The 25,443-nt window shown below is 45.7% G+C and overlaps 1 protein-coding gene across 1 annotated transcript in view; it reads left to right on the top strand.

Annotated features, from left to right (window-relative positions):
* Positions 1–1,625: 1,625 nt before the first annotated feature.
* Positions 1,626–25,443, top strand: part of LOC144947692 (nuclear factor 1 A-type-like) — a 101,902-nt gene continuing 78,084 nt past the window's right edge. Inside the window, exon 1 of the mRNA XM_078876990.1 lies at positions 1,626–2,187. Coding sequence (XP_078733116.1) covers positions 2,185–2,187 — 3 coding nt within the window. The 5' untranslated portion in view covers positions 1,626–2,184. The remainder of the gene's footprint in view (positions 2,188–25,443) is intronic.

Below are 25,443 nucleotides of genomic sequence, written 5' to 3'. Positions count from 1 at the left end.
TTGAATCGGAAGCCCATTCATTGCGTCTGTGTTATACACAGTCTGTGTGTTATATACACACAGTCTGTGTGTGTGTTATACACACACACAGTCTGTGTGTTAGTGTGACTGTGTTATACACAGTGTGTGTGTGAGGGGGTGGGTGGCCAGCACCACGCCCAGCGGCGATGTTGACACACCGCACCAGGTACTCATTTGAGGCTGAGTCGACCTAGGGGATGCCCAGGACCGGTTCGAACTCGGGTCGCCAGGTTCGTAGCGCAGCGTAGCGCTGACCACTACACTACTGCTCCCCACTGGGTGAAACACACGGAGACACACAGGGTGTAAGACACACACACAGTGAGACACACTCAGGGTGAGACACACAGGGTGTGACACACAGGGTGTGACACACACACAGGGTGACACACACACACGCACAGTGAGACACACACACAGTGAGACACACGCACAGTGAGACACACACACAGTGAGACACACGCACAGTGAGACACACACACAGGGTGAGAGACACAGGGTGTGTGACACACACAAGATACTGTACACACACAAGGTACTGTACACACAATGTACTGTACGCACAAGGAACTGTACACACAAGGAACTGTACACACACAAGGTACTGTACACACACAAGGTACTATACACACAAAGTACTGTACACACAATGTACTGTACATACACACAAGGTACTGTACACACACAAGGTACTGCACACACAATACTGTACACACACTAGGTACTGTACATACACACAAGGTATTGTACACACAATACTGTACACACACTAGGTACTGTACATACACACTAGGTACTGTACACACAATACTGTACACACACTAGGTACTGTACATACACACTAGGTACTGTACACACAAGGTACTGTACACACACAAGGTATACAAAGGCAAAGATCCCCCGTGTAACCTTCACAGACTGTTGGGCCAAGAGCTGTCAGCGAGCACCTATTGAGGCCGGGCACGACACACGAGGGGGTGGGTGGCCAGCACCACGCCCGGCCGCCTTTGTCTCCCCAGTGACGATGTTTTAGACGCCACACCGGGTACTCGTTTGAGGCCGAGTCGACCTAGGGGGAGGGCTGCTGCCCGGGGTCCGTAGCGGCGCCGCAGTGCGGCAACCACTGCGCCACCGCTCCACCGAAGCAAAGACAAAGATCCCCCGTGTAGCCCTGACAGACTGCTGGGGCAAGTGCTGTTAGCGAGCAGCGGGACACGGACACACAGAGAGAGACACGTGGGGAGAGCGTGGGGGGTGGAGAGGGGAGAGGGGACAGAGAGAGAGAGAGTGTGTGAGAGTGTGTGAGAGAGAGTGTGTGGGCGAGTGTGTGTGAGTGTATGAGAGAGAGCGTGGGGGGGGGAGAGTGTGAGAGAGAGAGGGGAGAGAGTGTGGGGGGAGAGGGGATGGAGAGAGTGTGTGATAGAGAGAGAGTGAGTGTGTGGGGGAGTGTATGAGAGTGTGTGTATGATAGAGAGTGTGGGGGAGAGTGTATGTGGGGGGGGAGAGTGTGTGTGGGGGGGGAGAGAGTGTGATAGAGAGAGAGAGCGTGTGTGAGAGTGCGTGTATGATACAGAGTGTGGGGGAGAGAGTGTGAGAGAGAGAGAGTGTGTGTGAGAGAGTGTGTATGTATGAGAGAGTGTGGGGGAGAGGGGAGAGAGTGGAGGGGGGCGTGGCGTCAGCCTCAGCTTCGACAGCATTTGGGCACCGTCTCTGGCAGGGCTCCCACCCCCCCCAGTGTCACAGACACTGAGACACACACAGACAGCCACAGACACTGAGACACAGACACTGAGACCACTGCTGCTGCTCACGTCGTGATGGGCCACTGCTGCACGCTGACACACAACGTGGGCTACCACATACATGGCACACGCGTGTAGTCGTAGCTAACACACACACTGACACGCGTCGTGGGCTACTACATACATGACACAGCACGTGTAACAGCAGCACACACGTGTCACAGCAGCACACACGTGTCACAGCAGCACACACACGTGTCACAGCACACACACACGTGTGTAACAGCACACACACACACGTGTGTGTAACAACACTCGCACACGACGCATGTTTATAAAGTTGCACGCAACTTGCCAGCTGTCACGGGAGACTAAATGAAGTCAAGGGCGCAAGCTGTTCCCCAGGACTAACTACACGGCTATGGTACGTGCTGTGTGTGTGTGTACACTGGCTGTGTGTAGTGTGCTGTGTGTGTGTGTGTACACAGGCTGTGTATTGTGTGTAGTGTGTGTGTCAGCTATGCCGTGTGTTGGTGATGTGTGTACACGGGCTGTGTAGTGTGTGTAGTGTGTGTGTGATAGCTACCCCGTGTGATGATGATGTGTGTACACTGTATTGTGTGTAGTGTGCTGTGTGTGTGTGTGTCAGCTATGCCACGTGTTGGTGATGTGTGTACACAGGCTATGATTGTGTGTAGTGTGTGTGTGATAGCTACTCCGTGTGTTGATGCTGTGTGTACACGGGCTGTGTGTAATATGCTGTGTGTGTGTCAGCTCTGCCATGTGTTGATGATGTGTGTACACTGGCTGTGTGTAGTGTGTGCTGTGTGTGTGTGTCAGCTATGCCATGTGTTGGTGATGTGTGTACACAGGCTATGTATTGTGTAGTGTGCTGTGTGTGTGTCAGCTATGACATGTGTTGCTGATGTGTGTACACTGGCTGTATATTATGTGTGCTGTGTGTGTGTGTTAGCTATGCCATGTGTTGGTGATGTGTGTACACAGGCTATGTATTGTGTGTAGTGTGCTGTGTGTGTGTCAGCTATGCCGTGTGTTGGTGATGTGTGTACACAGGCTATGTATTGTGTATAGTGTGCTGTGTGTGTGTGTCAGCTATGCCGTGTGTTGGTGATGTGACTGCAGGCGGTGTGCTATGTATAGCAGCAGTATGTCTAGACTGGATTGCGTATTCTGTGCTGTGTCAGATATAAATTCCATGCCTTAATCATGTTTACGACTGGCTGTAGATAATGTATAATGTGCTGTGTGTGTCAGCTATGCCCTGTTAATACTATGGCTATACACAGGCTATTTATATTGTACTTTGATAGCTGCCCCGTGTGTTGATGATGTGTGTTAACTTTACAGTGTTACACGATACGTTCAGCTGTATTCTCTACCTATGTATTGTTGGGTGCTGGCTATGTGGTTAACTACACAACGTGTTGTTGTATTGTGTCCAGTTCACATTGATCAGCTGTGTACACGAGCCAGTGCTGTTATCTATCCTGTGTTAGTCCCCGTGTACCAGCTACGTGTGTTATACTATGTTAATCTGTGTGCTGCTATGTTCAGTATCCTGGTTATGTGGTGCTGTTGTTAGCTGTGTCACATTCAGATCTAGTTACCGGCTGCGTGCTATATATACACACTGTTTAGTGCGTTTCATTTGTTCTGGCTGTGTGTGTTATAGCTACAGTATACAGTGGCTGTGTGTGTTATAGCTACAGTATATAGTGGCTGTGTGTGTTATAGCTACAGTGTGTAGTAGCTGTGTGTGTTATAGCTACAGTATACAGTGGCTGTGTGTGTTATAGCTACAGTGTATAGTGGCTGTGTGTGTTATAGCTACAGTGTATAGTAGCTGTGTGTGTTATAGCTACAGTGTATAGTAGCTGTGTGTGTTATAGCTACAGTGTATAGTGGCTGTGTGTGTTATAGCTACAGTATATAGTGGCTGTGTGTGTTATAGCTACAGTATATAGTAGCTGTGTGTGTTATAGCTACAGTGTATAGTAGCTGTGTGTGTTATAGCTACAGTATATAGTGGCTGTGTGTGTTATAGCTACAGTATATAGTAGCTGTATGTGTTATAGCTACAGTGTATAGTAGCTGTGTGTGTTATAGCTACAGTATATAGTGGCTGTGTGTGTTATAGCTACAGTGTGTAGTAGCTGTGTGTGTTATAGCTACAGTATATAGTGGCTGTGTGTGTTATAGCTACAGTATATAGTGGCTGTGTGTGCTATAGCTACAGTGTATAGTAGCTGTGTGTGTTATAGCTACAGTATATAGTGGCTGTGTGTGTTATAGCTACAGTATATAGTGGCTGTGTGTGCTATAGCTACAGTGTATAGTAGCTGTGTGTGTTATAGCTACAGTATATAGTGGCTGTGTGTGTTATAGCTACAGTATATAGTGGCTGTGTGTGTTATAGCTACAGTGTGTAGTAGCTGTGTGTGTTATAGCTACAGTATATAGTGGCTGTGTGTGTTATAGCTACAGTATATAGTGGCTGTGTGTGCTATAGCTACAGTGTATAGTGGCTGTGTGTGTTATAGCTACAGTATACAGTGGCTGTGTGTGTTATAGCTACAGTGTGTAGTAGCTGTGTGTGTTATAGCTACAGTGTACAGTGGCTGTGTATGTTATAGTTATAGTGTATAGTGGCTGTGTGTGTTATAGCTACAGTATATAGTGGCTGTGTGTTATAGCTACAGTATATAGTGGCTGTGTGTGTTATAGCTACAGTATATAGGGGCTGTGTGTGTTATAGCTACAGTGTATAGTGGCTGTGTGTGTTATAGCTACAGTATATAGTGGCTGTGTGTGTTATAGCTACAGTATATAGGAGCTGTGTGTGTTATAGCTACAGTGTATAGTAGTTGTGTGTGTTATAGCTACAGTATATAGTAGCTCTGTGTGTTATAGCTACAGTATACAGTGGCTGTGTGTGTTATAGCTACAGTATATAGTGGCTGTGTGTGTTATAGCTACAGTGTATAGTGGCTGTGTGTGTTATAGCTACAGTATATAGTAGCTCTGTGTGTTATAGCTACAGTATACAGTGGCTGTGTGTGTTATAGCTACAGTATATAGTGGCTGTGTGTGTTATAGCTACAGTGTATAGTGGCTGTGTGTGTTATAGCTACAGTGTGTAGTAGCTGTGTGTGTTATAGCTACAGTATATAGTAGCTCTGTGTGTTATAGCTACAGTATACAGTGGCTGTGTGTGTTATAGCTACAGTATATAGTGGCTGTGTGTGTTATAGCTACAGTATATAGTAGCTCTGTGTGTTATAGCTACAGTATACAGTGGCTGTGTGTGTTATAGCTACAGTATATAGTGGCTGTGTGTGTTATAACTACAGTGTGTAGTAGCTGTGTGTGTTATAGCTACAGTATATAGTAGCTCTGTGTGTTATAGCTACAGTGTGTAGTAGCTGTGTGTGTTATAGCTACAGTGTATAGTGGCTGTGTGTGTTATAGCTACAGTGTGTAGTAGCTGTGTGTGTTATAGCTACAGTGTATAGTAGCTGTGTGTGTTATAACTACAGTGTGTAGTAGCTGTGTGTGTTATAGCTACAGTGTGTAGTAGCTGTGTGTGTTATAGCTACAGTGTGTAGTAGCTGTGTGTGTTATAGCTACAGTGTATAGTGGCTGTGTGTGTTATAACTACAGTGTGTAGTAGCTGTGTGTGTTATAGCTACAGTGTATAGTAGCTGTGTGTGTTATAGCTACAGTGTGTAGTAGCTGTGTGTGTTATAGCTACAGTGTATAGTGGCTGTGTGTGTTATAGCTACAGTGTGTAGTAGCTGTGTGTGTTATAGCTACAGTGTATAGTGGCTGTGTGTGTTATAACTACAGTGTGTAGTAGCTGTGTGTGTTATAGCTACAGTGTATAGTAGCTGTGTGTGTTATAGCTACAGTGTATAGTAGCTGTGTGTTTGACACCGAGACCTTCAGTGCTATCCTCCCACAATTAAACCGCCTACGAATAACCTCACCATGACACTAGGGCTACACGCTGTTGTCATTCAACGTAACCATTCCCATGTTCACAGTGAGAGTCACCTTTGTCGAGTGAAATAAAGTGATTTAACACGAGGCTCAACACCTGTGAGAGTTACAATACACTAATTGCAGAGGCATGAATACATGGTGCTGCTGTGTGTAGTGTTAACTGTGTGTAGTGTTAACTGTGTGTGTGTGCTGTGTGTAGTGTTAACTGTGTGTGCTGTGTGTAGTGTTAACTGTGTGTGTGTACTGTGTGTAGTGTTAACTGTGTGTGTGTACTGTGTGTAGTGTTAACTGTGTGTGTGTACTGTGTGTAGTGTTAACTGTGTGTGTGTGCTGTGTGTAGTGTTAACTGTGTGTGTGTGCTGTGTGTAGTGTTAACTGTGTGTGTGTACTGTGTGTAGTGTTAACTGTGTGTGTGTGCTGTGTGTAGTGTTAACTGTGTGTGTGTGCTGTGTGTAGTGGTAACTGTGTGTGTGTGCTGTGTGTAGTGGTAACTGTGTGTGTGTGCTGTGTGTAGTGGTAACTGTGTGTGTGTGCTGTGTGTAGTGTTAACTGTGTGTGTGCTGTGTGTAGTGTTAACTGTGTGTGTGTGCTGTGTGTAGTGGTAATTGTGTGTGTGTGCTGTGTGTAGTGGTAACTGTGTGTGTGTGCTGTGTGTAGTGGTAACTGTGTGTGTGTGCTGTGTGTAGTGGTAACTGTGTGTGTGTGCTGTGTGTAGTGGTAACTGTGTGTGTGTGCTGTGTGTAGTGTTAACTGTGTGTGTGCTGTGTGTAGTGTTAACTGTGTGTGTGTGTGCTGTGTGTACTGGTAACTGTGTGTGTGTGCTGTGTGTAGTGGTAACTGTGTGTGTGCTGTGTGTACTGTTAACTGTGTGTGTGCTGTGTGTAGTGTTAACTGTGTGTGTGCTGTGTGTAGTGTTAACTGTGTGTGTGCTATGTGTAGTGGTAACTGTGTGTGTGTGCTGTGTGTAGTGTTAACTGTGTGTGTGTGCTGTGTGTAGTGTTAACTGTGTGTGTACTGTGTGTAGTGTTAACTGTGTGTGTGCTATGTGTAGTGGTAACTGTGTGTGTGTGCTGTGTGTAGTGTTAACTGTGTGTGTGCTGTGTGTAGTGTTAACTGTGTGTGATGCTGTGTGTAGTGTTAACTGTGTGTGTGTGCTGTGTGTAGTGTTAACTGTGTGTGTGTACTGTGTGTAGTGTTAACTGTGTGTGTGTACTGTGTGTAGTGTTAACTGTGTGTAGTGTTAACTGTGTGTGTGTGTGCTGTGTGTAGTGGTAACTGTGTGTGTGTGCTGTGTGTAGTGTTAACTGTGTGTGTGCTGTGTGTAGTGTTAACTGTGTGTGTGTGCTGTGTGTAGTGGTAACTGTGTGTGTGTGCTGTGTGTAGTGTTAACTGTGTGTGTGTACTGTGTGTAGTGTTAACTGTGTGTGCACTGTGTGTAGTGTTAACTGTGTGTGTGCTGTGTGTAGTGCTAACTGTGTGTGATGCTGTGTGTAGTGTTAACTGTGTGTGTGCTGTGTGTAGTGTTAACTGTGTGTGATGCTGTGTGTAGTGTTAACTGTGTGTGTGTGCTGTGTGTAGTGTTAACTGTGTGTGTGTGCTGTGTGTAGTGTTAACTGTGTGTGTACTGTGTGTAGTGTTAACTGTGTGTGCTGTGTGTAGTGTTAATGTGTGTGTATTGTGTGTAGTGTTAACTGTGTGTGTACTGTGTGTAGTGTTAACTGTGTGTGTGCTGTGTGTAGTGTTAACTGTGTGTGTGTGCTGTGTGTAGTGTTAACTGTGTGTGTGCTGTGTGTAGTGTTAACTGTGTGTGTGCTGTGTGTAGTGTTAACTGTGTGTGTGTACTGTGTGTAGTGTTAACTGTGTGTGTGTGCTGTGTGTAGTGTTAACTGTGTGTGCTGTGTGTAGTGGTAACTGTGTGTGTGCTGTGTGTAGTGGTAACTGTGTGTGCTGTGTGTAGTGGTAACTGTGTGTGTGCTGTGTGTAGTGGTAACTGTGTGTGCTGTGTGTAGTGGTAACTGTGTGTGCTGTGTGTAGTGTTAACTGTGTGTGCTGTGTGTAGTGTTAACTGTGTGTGCTGTGTGTAATGTTAACTGTGTGTGTGCTGTGTGTAGTGTTAACTGTGTGTGTGCTGTGTGTAGTGTTAACTGTGTGTGTGCTGTGTGTAGTGTTAACTGTGTGTGTGCTGTGTGTAGTGTTAACTGTGTGTGTGTGCTGTGTGTAGTGTTAACTGTGTGTGCTGTGTGTAGTGTTAACTGTGTGTGTGCTGTGTGTAGTGTTAACTGTGTGTGTGCTGTGTGTAATGTTAACTGTGTGTGTGCTGTGTGTAGTGTTAACTGTGTGTGCTGTGTGTAGTGTTATGTGTGTGTGCTGTGTGTAGTGTTAACTGTGTGTGTGCTGTGTGTAGTGTTAACTGTGTGTGTGCTGTGTGTAGTGTTAACTGTGTGTGTGCTGTGTGTAGTGTTAACTGTGTGTGTGCTGTGTGTAGTGTTAACTGTGTGTGTGTGCTGTGTGTAGTGTTAACTGTGTGTACTGTGTGTAGTGTTAACTGTGTGCTGTGTGTAGTGTTAACTGTGTGTAGTGGTAACTGTGTGTGTGCTGTGTGTAGTGTTAACTGTGTGTGTGTGCTGTGTGTAGTGTTAACTGTGTGTGATGCTGTGTGTAGTGTTAACTGTGTGTGATGCTGTGTGTAGTGTTAACTGTGTGTGTGCTGTGTGTAGTGGTAACTGTGTGTGTGTGCTGTGTGTAGTGTTAACTGTGTGTGATGCTGTGTGTAGTGTTAACTGTGTGTGTGCTGTGTGTAGTGTTAACTGTGTGTGTGCTGTGTGTAGTGGTAACTGTGTGTGTGTGCTGTGTGTAGTGTTAACTGTGTGTGATGCTGTGTGTAGTGTTAACTGTGTGTGTGTGCTGTGTGTAGTGTTAACTGTGTGTGTGCTGTGTGTAGTGTTAACTGTGTGTGTGCTGTGTGTAGTGGTAACTGTGTGTGTGTGTGCTGTGTGTAGTGTTAACTGTGTGTGATGCTGTGTGTAGTGCTAACTGTGTGTGATGCTGTGTGTAGTGTTAACTGTGTGTGTGCTGTGTGTAGTGGTAACTGTGTGTGTGCTGTGTGTAGTGATAACTGTGTGTGATGCTGTGTGTAGTGCTAACTGTGTGTGATGCTGTGTGTAGTGTTAACTGTGTGTGTGCTGTGTGTAGTGTTAACTGTGTGTGTGCTGTGTGTAGTGCTAACTGTGTGTGTGCTGTGTGTAGTGCTAACTGTGTGTGATGCTGTGTGTAGTGTTAACTGTGTGTGTGCTGTGTGTAGTGTTAACTGTGTGTGTGCTGTGTGTAGTGTTAACTGTGTGTGTGCTGTGTGTAGTGCTAACTGTGTGTGTGCTGTGTGTAGTGCTAACTGTGTGTGTGCTGTGTGTAGTGTTAACTGTGTGTGTGCTGTGTGTAGTGTTAACTGTGTGTGTGCTGTGTGTAGTGCTAACTGTGTGTGTGCTGTGTGTAGTGTTAACTTTGTGCTGCTATTTGTCGTAAAGTTGTTGTGCTGGGAAGTTCAACACGCTGGCTGTACAGATTATGAATAGGAGCAGAATATATCCACTGAATGTCCACATACAGTTGTTCAGCATGCTATGCATTCATTGCAGTTAGCCTACAACGATACCTTTACAGTATCGTCATAGTCAGCCATGGGTTTTCCCTCCAGATTTAGACTCAACATCAAGCGCTTAGGGTATTTGGCTGCTATGATAAGCCACTTTGTTGAGCTATCATTTGTGGCTAGGTCACTTTTAAAAAAGAGCTATACAGCTCAGTGGAGCCATACCTAGTAAAATGAAAAATTGTAAAGTTTTATTTTGTTATATTTTTGTAGATGTCCCATGTTTCTGAAACTTTCCATAGCAGGTAGTAGTAGCGGAATGAGCTCAATAAACAACTTCTTCCTTGTGAACATTGGTTTGCTACTTTTCACAATCAAGTTGAACTTTTCCAAAGCACTCCCCGGTAAACATTGAATGTCGGGACCAACGTTGCTCCAACGTTCCCTACCACGTGAGAACGTTTGGCAAACGTCGATCTAACGATTTCAACCGCATGCCAACGCTGGGCAAACCTTTACCGAGTCCCAACCTGCCAGAGTCCACCAATTTATTGTCTTATCACCGCTGCCAGGACAGCCTTCAATTCGCTTGCTCAGGTTCACACTTTATCACTCTGATGAACACGTAGCCTTTCGCGACCAATATCACCCATGGGTTAGATTCATTATGAACACATTGCTCTCTCCGCTGTTGCATGCCGGGTTTGTGTTCCACCAAGATAGTCAAAACTCCGTTTGTTTTGCCAACTTGCTGTATGTGACCTCTTTGGCTTTTTAACCCCCCCATGATTTATCCCGAGCCCGACTTTTGATGAGGTTACAGGAGTATAGCTGGTTCATCACCGTTGCACGTTCGTACATCGTAGGGATTGTCACAAGCCAAATCTCGGGTGATTGGAGGTCTTCTCCATTCACACGTTGCGTGCATTTATTTCGCCCATCCAGTTTTGGGGAAAATGTTTTTTCATGCCGCTGCGCCAATAAGTTTGGCAAAAGCGTGCCACGTGGCTTCATCGACTTCCCCTTTTAATCTGCACGCCCGTGCTTCCTGCATGTAATCTTAGAGTCTACAGATACACTGTACGCATCTATCGCGATGTATATGTGAAGCGTATACCACCAAAAAACTTTATAAAAAAAAATAGAGGACATTTCCAGCAAAGTTGCTAAACAATTGAAGTGTCCATCTGTCGGAGGGAGAAATTGAAAACACAACAATTTATATGCACGTGTGTCTGTGCCAGTGTATATGAGTCTCTGTGTGAGTGTATGGGTCTATGTACGAGTGTACGGATCTCTGTTTCAGTTGATGGGTCTCTGTGAGTGTATGGGTCTCTGTTTGAGTGTATGGGTGGGTCTCTGTGTGAGTTGATGGGTCTCTGAGTGTATGGGTTTATGTACTAGTGTATATGAGTCTCTGTGCGAGTGTATGTGTCTTTGTGTGAGTTGATAGGTCTCTGTGAGTGTATGGGTCTCTGTTTGAGTGTATGGATTTCTGCGTGAGTTTATGGGCCTCTGTGAGTGTATGGGTTTAGGTACGAGTGTACGGATCTCTGTTTGAGTTTATGGGTCTCTTTGAGTTGATGGGTTTCTGTGCGAGTGCTATTAAAAGCAGACTGGCATCAATGTGATGGACTACCTCTTGAACATGGAGCGTTGGGCCACCGTTGTTCCAATGGTTCCCAACCAGCGTTGTGGCCCAATATTGACATGTGTTTACTGGGCAAAGAGGCAGACGGAGTTCCTGACGGAATAGCTGATCTTGATATTGAAAAGCAACGCAGCTTTGTGTCTAAAGAATAACGAGTTTAAATCGATGCGGTCCACCTTTCTATGGGAGACTGGTCAGAAATACTGAGATATGGATAACAAAGAAGATGGAACAGCAGCCGAACAAACGTGCGCACAGAGAGAAGTGCCGTGCAGGTACTGCGTGTAGGGATGCACGCTTTGGAATTTCGCTGAGATGAAGAGGAAATTCTAGATTTGAAGCTTTCGTGACTGCAAGGATTCATACTCTTAGTTCTTTCGGTAAAGTCACGTAGGTAAAAAATGAAATCAAAATTAATAAAATCAAAATCACATTTTTATTTTATTAATTTTGATTTCATTTTTTACCTACGTGACTTTACCGAAAGAACTAAGAGTATGAAGATGAACGCGTGGATTCGAGAAGGTTACTCGGGCGAGCGGTGAGTGGCAGGGAACGGCGTAGAGGAGAGTGATAGAGAGAACACGTCCGTCGGGGAGATGGAGCGATGAAATCAGGTGGCGTGGCGTCGGTGCCGGTTGGATTTGTTCACATCGCAGGATTGCGAGAGATGACAGCGGCGGATAGATCATGATTGATTATGATTGATCATGGTTGATCATGATTGATCATGACTGATTATGTATAGATTTATGTAGATGTATATATGTTTATGTAGCATGTGGCGTGCGCTACTACCCGTGCTCGCCCGTCTGTGTTGTGTTTGCTATGTCGAGTTTATGTTTCCACACAGGCTATGTGTGCATTGTACGCTACATAGGCATGGCACGTGCTGTGTGTTATAAGCTATGTTAAGTACATTGGCTGTGTACATGTAATTCCTCTACATAAAGTGCATTGGTTAGCACAGTACGCTTTCACTGGTCGTGTGCTATTTATGTGCTATGAAGTAGAACGTGCAAACAAGGTGCTTATTGTGTAATATATGCTATGCAAGTGATATGTATCGGCAATGCTCGATGGCCTGACTATATGCTGTAGACTATTTACTTCACGTTACTTTGTGCTGTGTGCGGTGCGCGTTGCCCATATGCTACGCGCTGGCTGTGTGTGCTTCACGCAGTTCGCTGTCCTGGATGTGCCGGCTGTGTACGAGGTGCACTGCTCGATACACACCGTCAGCTGTGCTCGTGGACAACCGTGTGCCGCTTGGTATAAGTGATACGACCTGGCTACGTTGATGCTGTCTGTTGTCCGTCTGAGGTGTGCTTCACGTTAGGCTCCGTCTACGTGTGCCGGCTGTGCCAGGTTGGCTTCGCAGCTCCAAGGTGTCACACGCTGCTGTGCTCTGACTTGGCTTGCACGCTCTTCGCGAGGACGCTTGAGTGGAGATCAACACGGCGGCGGCGTTCACGCGCTCCGCTAATTGGGGTTGCTCAAATCGGGTTTTATTTTGCATTGCCGCTAACCGATTTGAAAAACAACCCGGTTACCGGATTCCTGCTCGCGTACTAACGTCCACAGCGATGAACGCCGCGAGTTTACATTTGAGAACGACAAGTGAAGGGAGCCTCCGTAGTGGGGTTAACGGTTCGCGTCCTGGACCAGCAAATCGAAGGTCGCCGGTTCGATTCCATCTCCCCCGGCAGGACGGCTGAGACGATGGTGCAAGGTGGTTGTCTTCTTAGGTTTTTTCGGTAAAGTCACGTAGGTAAAAAAATTAAATTAATAAAATTAAAATAAAATAAAAATCACGACGTTTCGGTGGCAACACAAGCTTCCGTCTTCAGGTGGAACCATCACAGCACGATAGCTGTATCAAGTGAAGTAAAATAAAAAATAAATTAAAATCAAGTGACTCACTTGATACAGCTATCGTGCTGTGACGGTTCCACCTGAAGACGGAAGCTTGTGTTGCCTCCGAAACGTCGTGATTTTTATTTTACTTTTATTAATTTTAATTTTTTACCTACGTGACTTTACAGAAAAAACCTAAGAATATGAATCCTTGCAGTCACGAAAGCTTCAAATCTAGAATCAAGGTTGTCTTCTTTTAAATCCCCCACACGGCCTCCCGTCCACCCAGCCGTGTAATTGGGTGCACGGCGGTCAGCCGATCGGCAGGTCGTGTGCGGAGGAGTTCAGTGCGGCGGGCATCCCGCACCTCCGACTAGCACGGGTTTTAGTTTTATTTGGGTGCAATTGTGAACAATAGCCATGTCACACATCAGTACATCTGATCGGCATATCCTTTGGTCCGCTGCAGCGCAAAGACTCGGTTCCTACAAGGCGTGTGGCGAGGTTAGGAGATGCTCCTTGTGCGAGCTCGGCATTTGAGGGCCTGAAGACCAGAATCGGTGATCTCGCCGACAATGTGTTCAGGGAGGCAGTTACGTATCCCGACAGCAGAGTGAAGCGATCTTTTGGTTGGTTACGTACGGTGCGAAAGAAGTTTGACATACATCTATACGTACACGCCGCCTTCGACCGAGACGTCCAGTCAGCGTGGAAGAGTAGACCAAACACCCCCTATTATAATTCCCACGAGTGGAGGCTCTTCCGCCAGCAGTGATGCGAGTGAGCAATTGCAGGGCTGCGCCTTTTACCGTTAAACTGAGAAACGAAGATAAATGCACCACGCGGTGACGACGTGTACGTGTGTACGTTGAACTTTTTTGGCACCATACGTAGCTAACCGTGCTAATCGGAGGTGCAGAATTATCATCATGATTGTGTGCTGTACGTTGAACTTCTTTCGCACCGTACGTAGCTAACCGTGCTAATCGGAGGTGCAGAATTATCATCATGATTGTGTGCTGTACGTTGAACTTCTTTCGCACCGTACGTAGCTAACCGTGCTAATCGGAGGTGCCGCCGTGTCGTTTGTGCGATTGCGCGTGCCAATCGGTGCATTCCCGACGGAGGTGATTTGCGGCTCATGAACTTTATCTTAGAACCGGTAATCGATTCCGAGAACGGTTACTGGATTACCAGTTGTCGTGCGACAACACTGCTATTGTACGTATTGTTGTCTGGCCGCTTGCTGCTGCTGCTATGTTGGCAGTGATGCACAAGCACAGTTAACAACAACAATTAGGTGACAGCCAACGTTTCAGGCAATGGCTCTTCTTCATAGCGAAGACATTCACGAATGCCTCTTTTTCACCACTTGCTTTGCAGAGGGGACATTGCCCGTCATGTCGCCAGTTGTATATATATATTTTTTAACTCCGCACGCTGTTATTGGCGAATGCGTTGAGTTTTTTACTTTTTTGCATGTTGCTGATGTCGTATAAATCCAAACTGGAATTGTAAAAATTCGGACTTGCAAGCTGTGCGCTGCGTGAGGAAATGCGGGCCAGATATGTGCCGCAGATGAAGAGTTTTGTTTGTTAAAAACGGCTTTATGTCCGTAGTGTTACGCTCGTGCTGTTTACTACGTTGCAGTTGATGCTCCGTTAAATGTGGCTGTGTGATCAGCTATGTTTGCCGTGGGTGAGTCGCCCAATGTGGTTGGGTATTAAATACTGAAAGGGCATAATTTATGTTGAACCGATTGTAAGGTTCCTTCTAGATTTGAAGTTTTCGTGACTGCAAGGATCCATGTTCTTGGTTCTTTCGGTAAAGTCACATAGGTAAAAAAAATAAAAGATAAAAAAATTATAAATTTAAATCACGACGTTTCGGGCGCAACACAAGCGTCCGTCATCAGGTGGTGACAACCACAGCAAGAACATCGCTGAAGTAGGCAAAGATTGTAAGGTGTGACGGTTACCCACTCTTTACCCCACCAGCATAGAAAATGTTCTGTACGACCATTTTACCTTTGAGGAGTGTCTGGCGCATGCAGTATCTCAAAGTTTTGCTCACCCCGACTGGGAATCGAACCTAATTTAGCGAGTGTCCCTTCTCCCCTATTATCTTCTCTCGTAGTATAGTCGTAGCTTGTTGAAAAATAGCACGCTGGATTTGTGTGCACGAAGATAACGTTGTAATTTAGTGCATGCCACCATCTATGACCGTGGTCCCATCAAATATATGGACAGTTGATGAATAAAAAATGGAACAAAAAAAATCTGAGAAGTTCACAGAGAACGATCCCAGCAGACGTGAAACGTTGGGTCAGCGTTGCTCGTCTGCTGTGATGAAGGGAATCTCGCTCAGAATTACACTCATCACGCGGATTGGGGAACGAGTAGAAATGGGAGACGTTACGTTTACTGGCCGTAGCATACGTGTGCTCGGGCAGGGCTCCATTGTGGCTGGAATATGGGTCAGGGTGACAAGCACATGCCCAGCAACGGAAATGTAGCCCTAAGAGAGGAGGAATACCACGGGAATGGGTGTCCTCTGTTGGGGCATGCCTGTAATCCGTATCTGTGGGGGCCAGGCTCGGTGGATCACACAAACGTTGTGAATGTCCCTTGCCGCTGACATTGAGGTGGCATCCACCCCCGGCTTGCCAGGAGATGCCGGTCGAGATCGATGTGGACTCCACTTGTGTCGTCTGTGTGGGGTAGAGTGGTGTCCCCTTGCACGCGTGGCGTCTCTCCGGGCGCTCCGGTTTCCTAGCACACGCAAAACACTCATCAGTTGGCCGATAATGTCTTCTTATGTAGAGGATCGCAGAGATTGGGGGGAGAATTCGGTACCGGCTCACAGGCTGCCTGCCAATGCATGTGTGTTGAACTTCTTTCGCACCGTACGTAGCCAACCGTGCTAATTGGAGGTGCGGGGGAAGGACAACAAACTAAACACAACGAGCAGTTCTAAAGAAATGAGTTTGTCAATGTAGATGATTTAAAAGTGCGAAGCTCCAGTGGCTTCTTAATGTCTAAACGAAGAGCGTTCCAGACGGCCGCAGAAGCGCATTTGAAAGCGCGCGATGCAGTGAACGTTTTTGTTTGATGGTTAGCTAACAGACACTGCGAGGATGACTGGAGATCGCGTCGTGTTTATGCTGCTTCTTTGACGAGATCAGCAAGTTATCGTGGTTCATTTGTGGCAAGCACTTTGTGTGTAATGAGTGCAGCCTCATAATGTATTCGTTCGGCAAACCGAAATCCAATGCAGCTGAGCGAGCACTGGACGGACACATTCGGATCTCGCAGTACCCGTCGTCACGGTGCGTGCCAAATTATGTTTTTGTACACGCTGCAGCTTGCAAATGTTTTTTTCCGGACATCCCGTAGAGTAGCGAGTTGCAATAATCGAGCCTTGTCGATTTCGTGCTACACGCCACAGTGTTGGCTATGTCTCGACTCACTCGTGGTCGAATGCGTTGCCGAGCCCTGACGTGAAAATTGCAGGTCCTGACTATGTTGTGCGCGCGGTGATTAAACGACACATTCTGGTCGAGCGTGGTGCCGAGGCTCTTTAGATGAGTGGAAAAATGAATCGTTTCCCGGTTTGCCTGTGGTTCCACGCGTCTCCGAGCCCGGTCTCTCTCTCTTTTCGGGAGTGAGCGAGTAGTTGTGTGCGGTGCGTTGCGAGTCGATGCTACAGCTCCCGTGCAAGACATAAGATGGGTCAGTTTAACACGTAGGCCTTTCGCGACCAATATTCTTCATAGTAAAGGTTTTTGGGTTAGATCGCGTAAGTATAAATGTGTCGTAACCCTCCACCACCCGACACGGCCAATTAGCAGAGGTGTGGACTCGAGTCATGTGACTTGGACTCGAGTCAGACTCGAGTCATGAATTTGATGACTTGCGACTCGACTTGGACTTGCATAACAATGACTTTGTCCCACCTATGAGATGTGGACTCGAGTCATGTGACTTGGACTCGAGTCAGACTCGAGTCATGAATTTGATGACTTGCGACTCGACTTGGACTTGCATAACAATGACTTTGTCCCACCTCTGCCAATTAGTAAGGGATTTGCCACGTAAACAAAACGCCAATTAGTTTACTACTTCAGCCCACCGGTGTGTTCTGGCAAATCGCCCGATGATGCTGGATGTAATTACCAGCGAAACGTTACGGTACTCAAAATGTAAATGTTGTGGATTTACTCTCCAAAACACCGGTGGGTTGAAGTAGTAACTGGTCATCAGCAAAAGAAAATAACGCTTTCGTCAATAACGCTGTGATCTTAAAGGAGAACAAAATAAAATGTAGGTGAAGGGCAACGTTTCAGGCAATTGCCCTTCTTCATAGCACGTGATGAAGGCGACACAATGGCCATGCGCTAGGAATAAGGACCATTGTAATCATGGACACTCATATATTCATATTCTTTGGATCTTTCGGTAAAGCCACGTAGACAGAAAAAATAACAAAAGGCTTTTTCCTGAAGACGACCGCTTATTGAAACGTCGATAGTTTTTGTTATTTTTTCTGTCTACGTGGTTTTACCGAAAGACCCAAAGAATATGAATTCCTGCAGTCACGAAAGCTTTAATTAAAGATTTACTCATATATTCATTTACTGTGTGGCCGATTGCTGTGCTATGAAAAAGGGCCACTGCATGAAACGTCACCTCTCAAATGCTTTTATTAAAATGCTACAGTGTTATTGATTAATGTTGGGGATATTTATTTATTAATTGTGCTTGTGAACCACTGCCATACGTTTTTTTTGGGTTAGATCGTGTCACTATAAATGTGTCATATTCTTGGTTCTTTCGGTAAAGTCACGTAGAAAGGAAATAATAAAATAATACAAATATAAAACAATAAAATTATCACGACGTTTCGATTGCAACACAAGCAATCATCATCAGGTGTCAAATCCACAGCAAGAAAATTTGAAAAAAGTGGCGGTTTTTCAAATTCTTGCTGTGATTTCACACCTGATGATGATTGCTTGTGTTGCAGTCGAAACGTCGTGAGAATTTGTATTGTTTTATATTTGTATTATTTTATTATTTCCCTTCTACGTGACTTTACCGAAAGAACGAAGAATATGAATCCTTACAGTCACGAAAGCTTTAAATCAAAAAATATAAATGTATCGTTAAACCCTCCACCACCCGACACAGCCAGGTGTGCTGTACTAGTAACGAGTTGGCCACATTCTGTGTACGTGCCAACCCTCACTAGTTGGCTGCGTCGGGTGGTGGCGGGTTTAACGACACATTTATATTTACGCGATCCATCCCCCAAAAAAACTCTTATGGATTAATATTGCTCGCGAAAGCCACTACGCATTAAACTCACCACTGCCACCGCAGCATGAACCAAATCATTTGGTTATCGGTTCGGTCCTTGCATTTTAAACGATTCCACACGACTCCCGTGACTTACTGTAACACCGAATCGCCCTGAGCGCATCTGAAGCTAAGCATCATGTTGAGCCTGCTGGACTCGCTTGGAATGCGAGCCGCACAGCGACACCAACCAGGTGGCCCTCGGTTCGAGCTGTGATGATGCGGCCAGCAAAAGAGCAAAACATCGGCGGATTCCTGAATCTATCCGTGCGGCAGGCCAAGCGCACATCACTCGTATGCCGCTATTTTCTCCGGGTTCTCCAGTTTCCTCCGAAGCAAAACCGAACGCTCGTTCATTCAATACACCAAATATCCAAATTTAGGACTCATCTGAAAAAGTCTTGACGACTTTAGTGAGGCTTTCTTGGTGTAAATAAGAGCATTATACCATCACTGCAGCGCTGTACTACGTTCCAGTCTGCTGAGCTGATGAAGAGTGACCCTCCTGTTGCGTCGTGTGTGTGTGTTGTGCTATCGTGTACAGTACTGTACTGAATTCACATAAACTAGCGATGGGCGTTGTGCAGCGGTGTGTATTTGTGTATCTTGGGCTGCAGCACAGATTGGTGGAGCAGCAGGCCTCTAAATCATGAGATGGTGCGATGGGTTCAACTTTGCGCCACGATCATCATCATCATCACAACCACCACCGCCGTTATCCCTGTGGAGTCTGTGAAATGATCACCATCTGGTGAGGCTGCAACGTTCTGTGCGAGGACATCAATAGCGGTTGTCACGTGGAGAGATTTGTGTCCTGGCAAAAGGGATGTGGAGTCTCCACCACTGTTCCATTGGGCAATCAAAGGAGAAAAGCATCTCCCAGCACTCATTTGCACGTATGTACGTTGAACTTCTTTCGCGCGCTGTACGTTGCCAAACGTAGCTAATCGGGAGGTGCAGCATAGGGATACACTTTTGGCTGGACGTGAGTTCTAAAACATGTTACTTTGATAAGTCCCAGCTTGGCCATCAGTCATCATCTGCCGCTTCCGTCAGCTCATTAGCGACGATTGGGCTGAATTAATTTCCGCTGTGGTTCTTCTTTGTTGAAGCCAGTATCACCGCTTTTGTTCAATCTCAATACTTTATCTTTAAAGATATTTTACCCCTGCATCTATTCTTCCCATATTCATATTTTATCCTCTTCCAAGTGCAGCATCGCCATGTACGAGATCCCGTCCGAGCTCATTCTTGTAGCGTGTTCGAATCGACAGCAGTCTTCATTCCTTGACTTTGTCCAATAAGTTTGTGTTTACTTTTCATCAGTTTGTTATACAGAACCCCTGTTCTTTACGATGATGTGTGGGATATTGTTATCCGTTAGGCTATCTGCAATTGTACTCCTCTTAACCGTGGGATAAAATTATGTGGATAAATCCCCGGATAATGGGATGAATTTGTTATCCACGAAAACATTGTGAGTATTAGATAACCGCTTTGCTGTGCATTGTGGATAAAATTGCGGATAACTGCGGATGAAAGCAAGAAATGTGGACGTGGATAATAGGAGTTTTCGCAGACCATACATCTGTCACGGACAATAGGAGTTGTAGGTAATAGGGCCGTGGATTTGGGTTCTCCTGTATTTAAAATTCCTGTCCGGCCATCGATGATTAACACTTTCGTTAATGTCCAGCAGCTCAGCCAGAATACATTTTGTCAACAACAAAAAACACACGGCAGACTGACGCGGATTGCAACATCTTTCGTGGGGTCTGGTGATACGGCGCGAAATCCCGCGTGTAGCCGCACATCGTCGTTTGGGAGGGTGGCAGCTCAGGGAATTTGCGATGGCACGTCACTGAGCCATTATGTAATGTTGCAACGTGGGCTCTGCTTTCCGTAGGAGTTCCTGGACATGGTTTTGTTGAAAATAGTTTTGGCGGTGTGGCATTGAGCCAGTAGTGCAACGTGGTGGGGTGGGGGGGGTATGTGCTGTAATATGTGAAAATGTAAGCGTTGACGAAAATATGGTTTGACCGACAAATACAAGCAGGGGAGAACTGGAACTAAAAAAAGTCCTGTAATTTTTTTTCTCCCGAAATTGAAAATACTGGCCGAGAATGTATTGCAGAGCTGAAGCATATTTATTCGGTGATAACTTCGTTGGCAGTTGTGCAAAAAGCACAAATAATAAAATAAACACACTCGGCACATTTATCAATGACACTGGCCATAAAAAGAATAAGTGTAGAGCAGGCAATAATTAGGGGAATGGCTCTTCACAGCACAGAGGGAGAGGTAGGGTGGATAGGAGTTGAAGACACAACTTTTGCATACCAGGGTGCCCCGAGATAAGAATTAAATTATATTTCCTGGTATAAATTGCAGGAACTGACGGTCGCCTGTGAGTTTTTTTAAACAGAAAAAAATCTGTTTGAAACCTCTGGACGGCACCAGATCAAACCCCGACTGTGTGCTGGTTAAGTGCCGTTCAAGACCCCAAACCCTTGCAGAAAATCGTCCGCATTGTGAACTGGCGTCGAATGTCAAAAGTATGACTGCAGTAAAGTCAAGACGTCTGAACGACGCGGTTGTAAGCTCGCGACGAGTCTCGGGTCGAGTCTCGGGTCATGTCCCACGTGGTGGTTCTGAGACACAAGTTGGAAATTCCACGTTCCTATGGTGGAATCCGTATATTCATGGGACGACAACATGCGTCGACTGGCCATCAACTCGCTGTGCATCGGTGCTTGCTAAATCCCTGCCAGGGAGGTGGTAGGGGGATCACGACGACGATGATGATGATAGTGATCAGGTGAATCAACCCTGGCCGGAATATGAATTCACAATCTCGTGACTGTGAGCTTTGTGAGCTGAGCTAGAGTACAGTATATCCCGGCCATTAGCGTACACATTACACAGTATTCATTACGCATACTGTAAGCTCGCATGGTTTGTGCAGTGCTTTGTGCGCGTGCGTGCGTGTTGCATATCTGTGTCGCATCTGCGTGTGCTCCAGGGCGTTATGAAATGCAAGTTGTTACGTGTTTATGGAAATGTCTGAAGCTGGCACAACCAAACAAAGGCGACTCTTACGAAGACGCCGTTGCGACGGAGCTTTAAGACGCTGTACAACACCGTAGCCTGCCACAATGAGGAAATGATGAAAAGTAACTTTTTTTCTCCAAACTTTTGATCGATGGGCGAGAGTTGCACGGAACCGTCTAGAACATTCCCACGATTGCCCTGGGCACCGAACTTCATGGAATTGGCATTTTTTATTACGATCGGTTTTTACAAAAACAAAAAAAAATTCTACAAAATGGCGCCATGAGCATCATTTCTGCCTGTTGGGGGGGGGGGTAGCTTCGTGTAGTGGTGGTGTAACATCCTCTCCTGTGCTGTGATACTGCAATGATGGGAGTACAGTCATCGGCATCGATATTTAATATCTCGGCAAGCCCGAACGTTTGCTATCGCGCTCTCCGTTGAGTCTAGCCCATCACAAATACACGCTTACCAACAACATAGTTGGCTGCTTGGAACAACACCGGTTTCAATCCGTTTGCAAAATTGGCTCGGACTCGAGGAAACATCCAGCTGCTCTGTTCCTAAACATCTTTACCGATGTGGAATGCCCAATGCTGCAGCTCATTTGGAAAGGGTCTTTGGCTTCATTCGACATTAACGTGTCTCTTTCCTCCACCACCGTGTGAGTCATAAATCAGGAACATTAATAAAGAATTTTGAAGTGAAGTCTTGAAAAGAAAAGGTAGGAACGTGAATGGAAAAGTATTTTGGAATCTCAGATTTTTGCAAATGTGCAGTTGTTCATTGGATTGAGGAGGTTTTGGTCCAGATGAGAAAAACGAAAGTACATTTTTACGTTAAACTATTTTACTAACTGAAATCAATCGTCACGCACTTTGTTTGGCGAGACATTTAAATTCCAGCAAAATATGGTACATTATATATATACCTAATTATTGTTACAACAATGCTTGTTTACCCACGTAAGTGTCACCGAGCCTGACGATGATCTTTCAGCAGGGTCCTGCCAAGTTTGCATGGTCAGAGCCACTGATATCGCGGTCCGTCTTTCACTTGAGTCGTTTGCAGGACATTTATTTCTTCCAAATTTGACAAATGTGGCCAGTGATGGTCTACTATTGCAGAATGACTTCACGGGATCTTGGAACGTCCACTGTATATCAGGCGACGCATATTTTTGATATTGTGTTCGTTGAACTTCTTTCACGCCGTACGTAGCCATTTTACCGGTTAACATACCGGCAGGATTAATCGCGTGGGCAGACTAGGCCCGAGCACATGCATGTCCAGCTAGGCCCCACGCTAAAGCTTGAACACGTTCACGACCAACTAGGCCCGACTCAGGCCCTGCAGTGTGTGAGGTTAACTAGGCCCCGATGGCCATCCACACAGTTATCGTGAACTAACGTTATACTCTGTGTACAATGAAAAGTTAGCGAACGTGTATGTGCACCTAACAGTTTTCGACTAGTCATGACTAGGCCCACAGATAGAGCAACCTCCTTTGCCACTCAATAACTAAGGACCACAACCCACGTTGTGACTTTTGTACCGTTTTACATACTTGACATTACCATGATAAAATGTTGCTAATAATTACTATTCTATCTTTAACAAACGTAGATTCATGCTATACCTTAAAACCTCTTCATTCGTGGATTTATCTATTGCGAAATTTGAATTCTCTTGGCGATTGTGTATTTGTATACCAGTTTACATTTCACCCCTTTTTAAATCCTTTATATTAAGTTCGCTTGCTTGCGTGCTTGCTTGCTTGCGTGCTTGCTTGCTTAGGACCGTGCAAATCTTTCGCTCGTTTTTTAACCCACTTCCCGTGATCCAATCGAGCTGACATTTTCCACACAGACTCGTTGTGCGAGACAATGAATGTTCGTTAAATTTTTTAAAAAATTTTGTACACTTTTTAGGCAAAAAAAAATTATTTTACATTTATTCAAATACAACTCATTCATGGCTTTGGCTGAACGTCACAGTGTAGGAGCCCAGAGCGTAACCCCTCCACAGGCCGTGGCGGAGTAGCGCAGTTGGTAGCGCCCTCGCTTCCCATGCCAAAGGTCGTGGGATCGATCCCCGCGTCCTCCACAGGCGAATATATTTTTAAATCCTTTATATTAAGTTCGCTTGCTTGCTTAGGACCGTGCAAATCTTTCGCTCGTTTTTTAACCCACTTCTCGTGATCCAATCGAGCTGACATTTTCCACACAGACTCGTTGTGTGTGACAATTAATTTTCGTGAAATTTTTTTCCCAAAATTTGACACTGTTTAGGGAAAACAAATTAAATATTTAATTACCAATTGCTTAATACTGGCAATCATCTGACCCATAGGTGGCAGCCACACATATAAAGGATTTATAGTGAAAAACTTTGTTTTTACGGGTTTACTTGTTCCTTCCTACTTAGCGATTTGGCAGCGGCGCATCGTGGGGGGACGGCCACTTGCACAGTCCAGCAGTGGATTGTTGGCCACGGTGTGCGATCCACAATGGTGAAGGTTTTATTGTTCAAGTGCCACGGCCTTTTTGTGCTTTTTGTGCCTCGTGTTGTGTGCGGTGGGTTTTTACTCATTCATTTCGGTCATAGGGTTTAAGCGTCAGAAAGGGCAGTGATGAGTTTCAGATCAAAAAGAAGAGTTGTTGGATAGACTTGCTCGTGGCGGTCGTGCGTCCGCTGCTGGACCAACATTACCAGTCGACAGATTTATCAAGAAAAGCGAAGAGGTAAATTGGGAAAGTGTGGCGCGGGCGAGTGCACCGATGTCTGCCAAAGTAGCATCATCATTGTCACATCATCGTCATCATCCTCCAAGGTAAATCAAACTTCCTAATTTACGGTATAATCTGTTGATCTGTTCTGTTGTATTATTTGTGTTTTATTATATATATGTGTGTTGTTGTACAATTTAAATAACCATGTGGATGTTATTTATGTGTGTCATAACAGGACTAATGTTATGAAACATTTTCATTTTATCCCCGTATGTTCAGTCGGACACGGGAACCTAACCCCCTTGTTCCCACGTAAACACGGTACAGGTAGTCCCCGACTTACGACGGGGTCGTCGTAACGCATCTCGATCGTAAGTCGAGGACTACCTGTACCTCCTTTCGCGTATTCTCCTTCCGCGCAGACTTCCAGGAACAGAACCCCACCAGGATGTAGAGGACTTGCCGTACAAGCTAGACGTGTGATTTGCGTTACTCTGGAATTACGGACGGCTATAGATTAGAATTCAAATATCCAAGATCCTTTGTGCTCACAGTGTCACCTTCCACGTGACACTGATCTGTGGGTCACGTGACACCCTCGCGCACCACGTGACTCTGACCTGCAGGTCACCACGGTGGCGAGATGTTACAGCTGCCTCGCGGATTTTTCCCCGGGTCCGCCTGTTTTTCCCTCCACATTTAGAATCAACATCTTGAACTATGGCTTGTAGCCAGGTCGCTACTCAAAAAGGAGCCGTTATGTAGCCCAGTGGGCCTTACCTGGTAAAATACAATCTTTCATAGTTGGAGTCACATGTCCCCTCTCCACGTAGTGTGTCTGGAGGAAAGGATGGGCATTAAAGTACTGCTCCCTCTGCCTGAATGCAATCGTAACTCGGCGCTGTACACGCCCACTATAGTACGCTTACGCGAGTGATTATTGTAATTGATCCTGAGATCGACAACATATATTTGCGATCCATCTGTGGATCGGGGTCCACACATTGACCACATTTGCAAACGGTGCACGCTCCCTGCCATGACGTGGATAAAAAATGGGAATAATAAAAGGTGTGTGTGTTGAACTTCTTTCGCATCATACGTAGCCAACCGTGCTAATCGGAGGTGCGGGGGAAGGAAAAAAACAACACAAAAAGCAGTTCTAAAGAAATTAGTTTAGAATTTAGCTTTTAAAGTGCATAGCTCCAGTGGCTTCCTAATATCGGAAGGAAGAGCGTTCCAGACGGCCGCAGAAGCGCATTTGAAAGCGCGGCGTGATGCGGTGACCTTCGTCTTTGTTGGATGGCTGCTGTGGAGTTCGCGTGATGATGGTTCATGCTCCTTGATGAGATCAGCGAGGTGTTGTGGTTCATTTGTGGCGAGCAATTTGTGTGTAATTAGCGCGACCTTATCTATTCGTTCA

Source organism: Lampetra fluviatilis, chromosome 46 (assembly GCF_964198595.1).
Source record: "Lampetra fluviatilis chromosome 46, kcLamFluv1.1, whole genome shotgun sequence".
Classification (NCBI taxonomy): domain Eukaryota; kingdom Metazoa; phylum Chordata; class Hyperoartia; order Petromyzontiformes; family Petromyzontidae; genus Lampetra; species Lampetra fluviatilis.
Note: the sequence above shows the minus strand (reverse complement) of the source record. Positions and strands in the feature narration are given on the sequence as shown.